Here is a 13,300-nt window from a genome sequence, read left to right as displayed (position 1 = left end):
TTAAGAAAACATATTTTTATTTTCCTTTCTTCATCATAATCCTTAAGATGCTATTCATTAACGGCGTCTCAAGACGCGTGGTTAGTGCCGCAGCGACTAGAGCATATTCATTTTCTATTGTATAAAACCTTATAATCATAATATAATTATGACATTGGAGGAAAAACTAGGCTGAGCCTGTACTACTTCTCTCCAAAAATTTTGATAAAATGTTAATGTTGTCCAAAGGTTAAGGTTATGAATTCACACACTGCTTCGTCACTTGATTTTCGGTACAGGAATAATGATTTGAAAATTTTGAAATTTGATGTTATAGTCTAAATGAATCACAGAATGTATCACAATAAATTAAAAACTTGAGAAGTATTGCAATTATTTGAAAAATTTGAATACAAAATCACAAACCTATAATATAAAAACTACAAAACAAGCATATAACTTATAAACTCATTAGATTCGATGACTTATTAGATATAGATCGTAAAAGCAATATAGTCGCCAACATTTCAGCAATTCTAACCAGTTTAGCAACCTCTCTCCTCTAATATAAATTCTAGACCTATTCTATTACCCATGTTAAAGAGAACCATGGATAGTTTCCAATGATGAGTAAACGGTGTTTATAAATTTATTTAATAAATCACTGTAATGATGTACTGATCAAACTCGAGTTGAGTGAAAGCAGTAGGCTACTAAACTGTTAATATTCACTCATAAAATACCAAATGATCAACCTTGAAATAAAATAAACATGCCAACCAGGAGCAGTAATACAATTAGTCTAATACAATAAGCAGGAATTAACGTCGAAAAGGTTTATTACTTTGAAGTATTTTACTAATGAAGTATTTGAAAATTTAAAGAAATTATCTGGTTACACAAATAGTTCATGATTTTAGTGCAACAAACTTAAATTCAATATGCGAATAATATCAACGGCTCCAAATTTATTGTCTAGATTTAATATTTTCTGAATCTGGCTTAGTGGTTTTGTGTTTTGTTTTGGTTTTGTATATGTTTGGACTTTTTAACTTAAAAAAGAATTTTATTTCGAAGTGAAAAGTGTAAATTTAAAGTATTGTGTTCACTATAACCTTAGTTTCCTGTTTACCATTAGGGAACTTTGGAGACTATGTACGACCACAGATTAAAATAAGTTATACTTATTGCTTCCTTTATGATACGGCGATGTGGAACAACCCTTGGGTCTCCCCATCATTTGAAGCCATACACTAATAATAATAATAATAATAATAATAATATAACAAAGTAATATTTGAAAATGTTAATAAAATTTACTACACAAATACTTTTTATTTTGGAACAAATTGTACGAAACAACAATTTCTCATGAAGCTACCGTTATGTTAATTGTTTAAATCAACTCAATTCTTTCAAGTGAGGCAACTGATTATCATTTGAAGATATTGATTTAGAACAAACTTCGGGAACGCTTGACATAATGGCCCATAAAATAAAACCGTACCGGTGCGCACTTCTATAAGAGTATTGCAATTGAAAAGAGAGTTATTCGAATATCTGCTGGCAAGTACTGTAGTATCAATCAAAATGTCAAATGTTTAATCTTCCACTTCAGTTTCGGCTGAATGGTTTATCAATAGTGGATAATTAATGTGAGCATGATGTTTTTGTAATGATCTCTGATACTGTGTGGTCGTGATATCATTAGGCTATTAACACCACACTCGAATTATATAGGTACTTACTCGAAAAATATAATTGATATTCTATGACCAATCATTGCTGTCGCTTATTAAAAATTTCATCTTCAAGAATGATCGAAGCTTCTATGTGATCTTTCTTTTTGTCCGATTATAATTTCTAAGGATGGCGTGATCTGTGATTTTTTTTATTAAACGATACATTGCTATCTAGTCTAGGGACTAATGAGCCACTTTTTCCTGTCCTTTAATACTAATGAATACTTCATACAAGAGAATCCTCCATAGGGTCTCCTATTCAAATTCTAATATTATTAGTACACTGCTTATGACTGTACTACACAAATGAAAGTGATCTGTGATGACTATATTAGTTTTGTATTTGTATTCTTTTTTCAATATTCAGGCCCCACTTTATAAATGGACTGGACTGGGCTATAGCCCAGGGCGGAAAATATTTGTGGGCGCCAAAGCTGTGAATAGCCCAGGGCGCTCGCTATTCACCCTTTTTTACCCTATTTACCCTATTGACAGTCCGGACCTGTCAATATTATGACAAATTATTTTATTTAACAGTCTCAAAAGCTAAAAAAAGTTTTACAACTAAAAGTTCTACAATACTCTTATTCTTGCTACAGTATTTTTATTTTCCAATCAATTTTTTTGTTATTAATTATTGTATACTTTCTCACGCTCTTGGTATCATCAAGACATCGTAAAATATTTAATTCAGAGTTTTTTCGCCCAAGATGGTGATGTTTTATTTTTTGTTATTAATTCTTTACTATCTCACGCTCTTGGTATTCAAAACATCGTAAAATATATTAATAGTTTTTCGCTGAAGTTGGTGATGATTCATTCAATAGCCCAAAGTTTGTCTGTCCCGGTTATGAAAGTTAGATAATGATGATCTCATAATTAAAGATCTATAGATGAAGGTGTGTTCTGAACTAACAGGAAGTAATTTTTACTATTATCATCAAACTGAATTATTCTTTCCACTGATAAATTCTTGTAATTTTTCAAACATACTCACAAACCGTACCATTGTACAATACAATAGTTTACACTGTTAAACACTTAGATTCTTGCAGTTCGTCGCAAGAGGCTATGAATATTGTAAAATGTAAGTCTGATTCATATTGGTCTGAAGTAGCCAATATGATTGAGGTATAAGTAAAACTGTAATTATACAATTAGCAAGTTATTTTGATTTTATCATATTATCCAGGCCATAAATTATTTACGCAAACATATTTTTCTGTATAATTTTAATTTATGTTATAATTTACTGTATAACTAGGCATCACATTTTTATAACAATGGAGAGGAAATATAATGGTTCAAAAAAATAAACTTCATATTTTCTCATCCTTATATTTTTTAATGTATGTCATCCTTTGCAATAAAATAGTAGAATAGCTTCTAAAGTATACAGTAAAAACTCTTTAGTTCTTCATAGCATTAAGATTTTCATCAATAGACATAATAAAACTAAATTAATATTAAAATTATGTTTGTTTGGTCTCATGGCATGCTAAATTTGGAATGATCATTTTCGTTCTACGAATAACCTATATAGAAGGAGATTTTATGGACAATATGCAGAATTTAAAACATCTAAAATAAAAATATCCAGTAATCTCTCTGGTTACAGAACGAAACGTGAGTTGAAAATTAATATTGTTCTTATCAAAGAATCTGATTTTTTAATATTTTCAATTCAGTTTAGTCTTGACTAAATTATATTTTACTCAGTCTAATTCAGTTTTGAATGTTTAAATTCTTGAAATGTACAATTAACTGAGTATGACAGTGTAGAATATCACAAGACCTTTTACTATCTTCTAATCTATACCATTATATTAAATAAAAATACTAAGAAATTGTCAAAAACCACAGATTTATTGATACTTAGAGAGACCGGTTTCGGTTGTTACACCATTGTCAATCTCTGATTAATCAGAGTATTCAGAGATTGACAATGGTGTAACAACCAAAACCGGTCTTTCCAAGTATCAATAAATCTGTGTTTTTTGACAATTTGTTTGTATTTTTATTTAGTATGAATAATTACCACAATATCAACTTCTCAACTACACAAAAAGTATAACTGAGAATCCATTATAGGGTTAAATATTTTGGTTCTTTTGAAATGGGTAGACAAATTATTTATTATCTCTTTCTATTCTTAGTCAATAGTTACACACATGAAGATATAACTTATGGGTTTGATTATAACATATCTATTTGGTATACTAAATAATTCCTGAATAATTTAATCATGTTCAAGAATAATTAGTTTTCAATTTTATAGTTGAATACATATTTAAAACTGAATAAAAATCGATACTTTGATAATAGAATAATTACATACTGGCAGCATGATCATGTATGTATGATTATGTTGTGTAGATCATGTATGGGGGAGTATTTAGAGTACCAACAAATTCACTTATTAGTAAAAAAAGAGAAAATTAGAACCTTGTTAGAAGTTATTGTCTGGAAATAGTACAATTCATTTTCTTGGAATTCAGAATAATGTAATCATCCTTCTCAATAAAAAAAGTATCACGTTAATTTATTTACAAGATCTATGTGAAAAAGTTTATCTAAAGTCATTGCCAATAAATAAACTGCTGAGCAATAAATTATAAAATGAGATACAATAATTGACCAGTGCACGGGCTGTATGATTTACAGTATTTAGTCAAAGTGATAAAGTTCATTCCCATTTGGGTTCATTACGATGTTTGAACAGTTTTCATTTTTGAACTGGAACATTTCTGAATCATAGCGAGAAGTATAAATAGACCACAGAGAATACGGCTAGACTGGTACTAACTAGAAAGTGATAAAATGAAAACATTAGGAGAACTTTTCAGAAGTACTGTAAATATTTGTTTGGAATGTGATTGAATTTGTCTCATGGATTGTGAAACCTCATTACGATTTACGTCAGTTATGACAGAGATGATCGACTTCGGCAAACATCTAATTCGAACACCACTGATAAAAATAGTTTCTCTCAAATTTTATCGATCTTATAAATTAGCAAGCAATTAACGCTAGAATTATTGATTTTTACTATGCCTATTAATGATTTCTAGCATGAATTATTGATTATTGCCATATGAATTATTGATTTTTACCATTCTGTCAATGTATGCTTTTTTATTGGGCAATTAATAACTTAATCCAATAAATTAGTCTGTAAACTAGTAAGGTGCCACTTTTCAATGGAATTATTTCTGTCCGATAAAAAGTGCGAGGTCAAGGCTTCAAGGCTGTGACTGCTCTCCCAATATAATAGGATGACCGACAACAAATGAAAAAACAATCTGCATATCTATTCATATGTATGATTTTCATTTGTCGGTGACTATCAGTCTATGGCAGAAACTATCTTTGTAGTAGCTAGATAAATTTATTATATGAGCAAAAATAATAATTTGTCTTACTTTTATCATCACCGAAACTTCACACTATTGACCTTTTTTCTAGTGATATCATTCAGTTATAATTCAGTTGTTTTAGATTGATGGTGGTGAATAGTGTTGTCGTGTACGCTTGCAACAAACTTTGATTATTTGTACGGTTCTGCTGCATCCTTCAGATAAATGATGTTGATTTGAAGTGCATATTCCCAATAGTCGCTTGTTTATGTGTGTGTATTGAGAAACAGACGTTTATGAGTGCTTTTCTTATCTTTTAAACTACTTAGATAGCCATGTCCTACTGTTTAGTACTTTATAATGATATCGTCGACAGTTAGTTGAAACGTTTTCGCGGTGATTGACACTGAGTTATTGAGGAATGCCTCCTTCTTTATAATATTATAATCGAGTACTGTGTGGTTAGTGTGAAGTTTTGTAAAAATGTCGACAACTAAAATAAACCAGAAACCTGTGCGAGTGAGAAGGATAAGCGGAATGGAGAATGACGTCATCGAGGAATCGGTTCATCTCGTCGAGCCAGATGAGATCATAGAATCGGCAATTCCGTCACCTCCTGACGGTGGTTATGGGTGGGTGATAGTGTTGGCTTCTTTCATGTGTAACATGATTGTGGACGGCATCGCTTACACGTTTGGGGTAGTGATGGCGGATTTTGTTGCCTACTACGGTGTTGGCAAGGGAACTGTCGCCTGGGTGGGATCCCTCCTATCTGGAATGTATCTGTGTGCTGGACCTGTTGTGAGTGCATTGACCAATAAATACGGGTGTCGCGCTACCTGTATTGCTGGCAGCATAATAGGCTGTCTTGCATTTGTGTTGAGCATATTTTCTCCAACCATCGAAGTGTTGATGATCACCTACGGAATTATCGGAGGAATCGGATTTGGTTTCATCTATCTGCCGGCAATTGTTTGTGTAGGATATTACTTTGAAACTAAACGATCGCTCGCAACTGGTATAGCGGTGTGTGGATCAGGTGTGGGAACATTTCTATTTGCGCCGTTTGCTACTTTTCTACTAGAAACCTACGACTGGAAAGGTACAAACTTGATTCTAGGAGGATTGATTCTGAATTGTGCTGTGTTTGGAGCTCTGATGCGACCGTTGGAAGCGCCCAAAAACGTCAGTTGTAAGCCACTTTTACAGAGAATGGCCGATGAGAAGAGAATACAGATGCGCCGAGGGTCAGTAGTGAGTAGTGCTTCGTTCTCTATTGTAAAAATGGCTGATGGAACGATTGAGAAGCGCATGAAGCCGCCACCAAATGTCGACCCCGGAGTGCATTCCAGCTTCGAGTTGGACCGCATTGTGCCGGTGGCGCCCCCTGCTGCTCTGCCCACCATCACCGAAGTTAAAACGGCCGACCAGAGCAGTCTCTCCACCAAAAACTCCAGCAGCACTGACATTGAAAACGAGAAGAACATCGAAAACAAACTGAACAATGAAGAGAAAGACAAATTGAATACTTGTGAAGTGGAGACGCCTATCCGACGTAACTCAACCCAGTTCATACTGAATTCCAACAGCAACATCCCCAGGAACGACACTGTCATCAATTTGGAAAGAGTTAGGAGGATTAGTAACAGTGAACGCAACAAGTCAAACCCACAAACTGTGAAGTTGTCGAGGAGTAACTTGAGCACCAATGGCGATTCAAAAAATATGCGCCTATCAGTTTCAAGCAACAATGAAATGGATAATGATGGCTCTTACTATGTTTCCAAGACGAGTATTGCTAAGAAGGATCTAATTCGTCCAATGTCGAGAAAGGATATATTTTATTCGGGATCTGTCATCAATTTGCCGGAATTCCAGTCTCAGAGATCGATTGCAGGCTACCGGGCCAGTGTGATATCGCTGTCTCGCCGGTCGGGCAGAGAGGCCACCGTTTCAGCGGATCGTGTCAGCGATAAAAACGCTTTCGCCGAAATATTCTCCTGTTGTGCTCTGCCAGACTCCATGAAATCTGTACTAGCCTCCACCCTGGACGTCTCTCTTCTCAAAGATCCCGTTTTCATGATGGTGGGTGTCAGCAGTGTGTTTGGAATGGCCGGCCTTTTCATACCGTTCTTCTTCCTCGTGGATGCTGCACTCAAAGACGGTATTCCTCCAGGGGAGGCTGCGTTTCTATTGTCAATTATTGGAATGACCAACATTGTGGCCCGTATTTTGATCGGGTGGTTGGCTGACTTTCCATGGGTGAACTCCATGCTGTTCAGCAACCTCAGTCTGCTGATTGGAGCGATTGCAGTGGGCTTGGCGCCATTCTGTCACTCGTACAACGCCTACGTCATCATGAGCATTTTCTTCGGTATAGCTGTAGCTGGATTCATATCCCTCACATCTATAACTCTAGTAGATCTACTAGGTCTAGACAAACTCACCAACGCTTTTGGACTACTCATTCTTTTCCGAGGTGTTGCTACAATTTTCGGTTCTCCTCTGGCGGGCATAGTCTATGACATAACTGGCGCTTACGACATACCATTCTTTATGGCTGGTAGTTTCTTCTTGATATCAACAATTACTGGTTTCATTGCTCCCGTTTTAAAGCAATGCCTAACACCTGAGGAAATGTTGGATGTTCCGTTGGATGTCCTGTCCCCAATAGGAGAGGATGACGGTGAGGATGAAGAAGAAGCGGACAAAGAGGATGTGCCCAAAGTGAATATTATATCCGATGAAAGCAAGCTATCCACGGTTGAAGTGAAGCATTAGCCACAAATATTGTGTGTTTTATATGAAAAACTCTCCAACAGACAAGTCAAATTTTATATTTTATTAGGTATGAAAGATTGTTCCTTCATCGATCATACAATTTTTAACCGTGTAGAACTATGAAAAACTTGATATAATATGTAAACTTCATATATGTATCAGTATTTTGTTACATGCAATTTATGTTTATTACACATGCACTTACTATTGGGCTTTAACAGACATCAGTGAGACATGAGAGATGTTTGAGGATAATAATTTTCCACTTGATCAATTCTATTTCAATCAAACTAAAAGAGATTTTATAAAGATAGATAAAAATATGGAATACCTATAAAATAGTACAAATACAGTAATTATTATTAAGAGTACGGTAGTTGAAAGTAGAAAAAGTTTCGATTAATTATTGAACTAAAAAAAAAACAATTATTGAATCCTTTGTAAATAAATGTAAAGGGTAAGCTATCCAAGCTGTGACACTTATAGCAAATTTGCTCTCATAGAATTTTTTTTTGCCATAAGTTAATCTCTCAACTTTATTTCGAGTTTACCAAAGAGTTCAATTCTATAATAATGGTATTTTGCTAGAAGTTTCTCCATATATGTACGAACTTTTAGAGGATTCTACATTCTACTTTCTCGAATGCTTTTACTAAGACTTATTGAAGCAATAATACTAATAGCAACGGTCAATACTTTTAGAGATAGATATTAGTTGAATATATTTTTTAAAATCCAATTTCAACTTAATATTAAAATATTAAAGTTACTCAGGAATAAAATTACGTAGGTTATAATAACGTATGAGATAATATTAATAACATCAATTATTTGTTGAAGAATCTTGAGTCATGATTGTTCTTTTCGGTCCCCTAAGAACTTGTGGGTGTTTAACTAGGTGTATAATGTTTTTGCTGTATTATTATGGTTCTTCTATCTACATAAATTTGTATTAATTTACAGATGGAAATAAATAGGAAGTCGCATCTGTTCAAATGCTAATTAATGAATAATTATTATTAAACGAAATTCCAATTAAATGCTGCAAATCACTCCGAAGACAACCATCCTGTTGTCAATATTTGCAGTAGGAGAAGACTTCGGAGTGATTTGCAGCATTTAATTGGAATTTCGTTTAATAATAATTATTCATTAATTTGATAAATTGATTGTATGGTATGGCAACATCAACTTCTTATTCTTTCAATTATTTATTAATTCATTTTATCTTCCAAAACTCTTTTAAAGCATATAATCATCATTTCAAAATTTGAAACTTAAAGTAGCAATAACTGATTTTTCAAGACTAATTTTTTAAAAATATAATTCGTTGATGGAAAGTGCTTTCATCATTAAAAATATTAATATAAACCACAGTTTCAATGTAAAAATATTACTGTGTATGTAGTGACAATATTCTGTGTACGGTGCGGTGTTTTGCGATTATGGTCAATTTTTTTCAAATATACGATGTAGGTACATTGAACTTGATAAGACTAGATTACCATAGCTGCTTTCATGTTTTTTTATGTTCACATAAATTATATTATGATACTCATCTATAATATAATAAAGGAAAGAATTCGCTTATTCACGTGCGGGATAGGAAATTCATGAATAACGCATCATCACGTCTGAACTACTGGACTGAAATTTTGCATTATAGAGTCTTAATCTACCGAGGATGATTATAGGGCTATTTTAAATTCTTCAAGATTTCAGTTTGTCAAGTTTTTTATTAGTCCCTTTGCGAAGCACGGTATACCTGCTAGTTAATTTTTATTCTGTGCAAAAATTGAGCATTGATCACAAAATTACAACTGACTGGTTCAACATTGTTGAGCATAACTTGAAGTGGATGGGTATTATTTGATAATTACATGTTTTATCGTGATGATGACTACCGTACTGTATTTTCTATTGGCTACTTTTATTTTTTGAAAGTAATACTGGGTTATTAGAAATCGAGAGAGACATTCAGCCTATTATATTTTTATTAAATTTGGATTATATTTTGAGTTTCTCTACTCTTTTACCAGAAATTTCTCAATAGATATTTCTAAAAAATTTGAAAGAATTATTTACTGTTGAATGATTTAATTAATAAGAGTTATTAAATCAATAATAACTTTTTATTAATAGGTAGGCTACTACAAATATCCTATTTGGATCCACAGTGTATTATTTATCATTCATAAAATACTCAAGGTACCTACAACACTCAAATGAATTATGAAACAACACTTCTATGAATTAAAAAAAATAACACTCGTAGTTGTGCTGAAATTATTTGGATTTAGAATTCTATTCTGCTAACTGAAAATCCGCATGACATAACACCAAGGTCATAAAATTAATTGGATGATCATTCAGTAGCCTAATTGGCGTACTTTATCGCTTACCATCCATTTCAATAAACCAAATTACAATTACTGCATCACTGGTACTTGAAACATTGTAGAACACTTCAAGTACAGTACTTATCAGTATCATTGAACATTGATAGTTTAATCTTCCATCTTAATTCGTCAATTACGCCTTTAATAATTTTGTAGAATATATATGTTATGTTAGTTCTCAAAAAATGTTTACTATTTTATTGTAAAATACCTTCTTTATTATTGTAAGTTGATTATGAGGAATTTGTACACGTCTTGTAATAAATTGTATAGGTTTGACTTAACTAGGTAACGCATAACGAGTTGGAGCTTTCCAATACAAAAATTGTTTGTATAAACTTATTATGCTGAGATATAGTAGGCCTAATAATAATTCTTTTATTTTGAAGGAATATACTATTTAATAGGATTATTGTATTATGACTGTAGTAAAAAAGTAAACATGTAATATAAAGGTTGAAGGATATTATACAAATGAATAAATTATTACCGTATAATAATTAGAAGCCAAAGCAATGCTTTAGAAATGGCATATAATGATATTTCACAACAATATTTTATATTAGAGTAAAAATAAATACAGACTGAAATAAATTATATGAGTAGGAGCAGAGGTACAATTTCACGTAGTACAGTGATTTCTGGGTTAGCACTTCTTTCAGAAATTAAAATGCAATTGTTATGAGATGTCTACATTATATATTTTTCAGTCCATGAAATTGAGTTGATTCACAGATTTATCTGTTGGTTGAAACAGTTTCTTATGGAGTAGCCTATAAATTCAATTTTGATTTTAAATGTTCAAGGTTTCTTTGAAAAATAGTACTAAAATATGCTCTTCATTTGCCAATTTTTACAAAATCATGAACTTGCTAAATTTTCTAAAGAAAATGTCTGCTATATTGTAATCTCATTTTAAAAACAATATATTTTTCTAATATCCTGTGTATTTTTATTTTTGTCTTGTCAATTCAACCTTATCTGTATTATTTTTTAAAATTGTTCTATATAAATTGATGAAAATGATGACAAGTATTATACTGATAGTGGTTTCAGTTACGATGAGAAATTTTTGATGAATTTAAATAATTGAAGGGAAATTTTTGGTCAACTAATAAAATCTATCACCAGTCACCACTGTACAAAAAACTGTCAGTATTAGTTGAATGAGAGGCGTAGAAGTTATTTATAAGAAATGCTGACAGTGGAATCTATTCTTACTAGCAAGATTTTTAATAAGACTTTTTTCAGTGTTGACAATTTTTTGGACTTGAGTATAATTTATTAGAAACTGTGGTGGTAGCCAATAAATAGCTAAATAACCTTCTCTATAGATAAAGGATAAGCATAAGGTAAGAACTATATTTCTTGTCTCTGCCTACACCAACCGAAGTTATAACTTATACTGAAAATCTATTGTAATTTTAAAGTAAAAAGATGATTAACGAAATGACGTCAGAAAAATATAGTCCTAATATGAACGAGTCTTCTATACTTCTTCGTGATACATTAATACTACATTATTACGGTATGTAATAGAGTGTTTGCAGCTTATTTTCTAATACAAAACTTGAAACTTGTCTTACTATTTATAAAATAGCATCATAGTACCATTTTTGAGAAGTTGGTGTACTATGATGTTATTTTATAAATAAGAAATTAAGTACCATAGCCCTGAATATTACGGGACGTTGTCTTACCTAATAGCAATATGATTTAATCATAGTTAACTCATAGAATGCGAGTCTGTATAATATATGCAGCAATGCCACAAGCACTTGAAGAAAATCAAATCAAACTTGTGATGATACAAAGTTAAACACAAATTAATTTCTATTGAAGTGATCCGTGGTCTAGTGAATAGAGTGCTTGTGTAGCAGCATAGAGATCCCGGGTTCAACCCTCTCAATACCAAAAGTTTTTTAACCAGATCACTACCGTGTTATCGGATGGGCACGTTAATGTCGGTCCCGGCTGTCGTAAGGCCCCATGACGGCTTATTTATATATTCAGGCGGTGGGACCTTCCCGCAAGGGACTCCCCACCAACAAAAGCCATACAAATTTACTTCATTAATTTCTATCAACGTCTATTTCAGATCAGCAGTTATCTGCTACCCCCTAATTTGTCACCTCCCACGTAGTCTGTTCGTTGCAGAGTTTACGAATATTTGTCAAAATGGATGCCGACGATGCTATCGCGCAATCTTTTAATTTTTCGATAAAAATCCTATATTTTCCATTTTGCAGTGACTGTTTATCTTGCATCTCCAACTTCAATAATCAACTGACAAACAAATAAAGATGGCACGGTATGCCAAATAATTAACTAGCAGGGTTGTAGTAGTGTCAGGCAAAACGCAACAGCTGTGGTTTCATCACTTCACAGTACTGTTGTCAACAATTGAAATTGTTTCCAACATTAGTTTGAGTCATAAGCTGCGTTTACACCAAAGTTATTAACAAATTGTTTATTTTTCAGTCCTTATAGATTCTATTAAACGGAGCTTGACAATGCACATAATGTGTATAAGTTATGTTCAATCTAATAGAATCTAAAAGTACGGACAAATAAACATTTTGTTAATAAATTTGGTGTGAACGCAGATCTAGTCATTTCTCATGTAAGTTCTCATGTTATTATGAGATTACAAACTACTTATCAATATTCATCCTGAGATACTGGTGGGCCTAAATAATAGTTAATCTTATCATGTTTACATGGAACAATGATATTGCAGTAATCTAGTCATTATTAAATAAGAATAATTATAAGTCTTCAGAGTTTTATGATGTAATTGCAACTTCGTTTATTAAATAATTTTTATTTATCCTTGAGCCCATCTCGTCATTGTCGCTTCATGTTTTCATGTTTCAACTGTAGGCCTACCGTTTAGTGACACCATTCAATATACAATATGACACCATTCAATGACACAATGACTCCATCCATTGTTTTTCGAATCTCAAACAATTCTCCCCAACGTATTCAAAAAAAATTATTATGAATAAATTAAAAGTTGTGACTAATAAAAAGTAGAGAA

The 13,300-nt window shown here is 32.5% G+C and overlaps 1 protein-coding gene across 1 annotated transcript; it reads left to right on the top strand.

The window, feature by feature from the left end:
- Positions 1-4,314: 4,314 nt before the first annotated feature.
- LOC111044701 (monocarboxylate transporter 3) lies at positions 4,315-11,206 on the top strand. The gene has a single exon (XM_022329912.2). The coding sequence runs from the start codon at positions 5,561-5,563 to the stop codon at positions 7,856-7,858; it is 2,298 nt and encodes a 765-aa protein (XP_022185604.2). The 5' UTR covers positions 4,315-5,560; the 3' UTR covers positions 7,859-11,206.
- Positions 11,207-13,300: the final 2,094 nt, after the last annotated feature.

This window comes from Nilaparvata lugens, chromosome 7 (assembly GCF_014356525.2).
Source record: "Nilaparvata lugens isolate BPH chromosome 7, ASM1435652v1, whole genome shotgun sequence".
NCBI lineage: Eukaryota > Metazoa > Arthropoda > Insecta > Hemiptera > Delphacidae > Nilaparvata > Nilaparvata lugens.
The sequence above is the reverse complement of the archived record's forward strand: the minus strand, read 5'-3'. Positions and strand labels throughout refer to the sequence as shown.

Bases quoted from the DNA above. Each gene is read 5' to 3' on its own strand.
- LOC111044701 (XM_022329912.2), top strand. From the start codon at position 5,561: ATGTCGACAACTAAAATAAACCAGAAACCTGTGCGAGTGAGAAGGATA.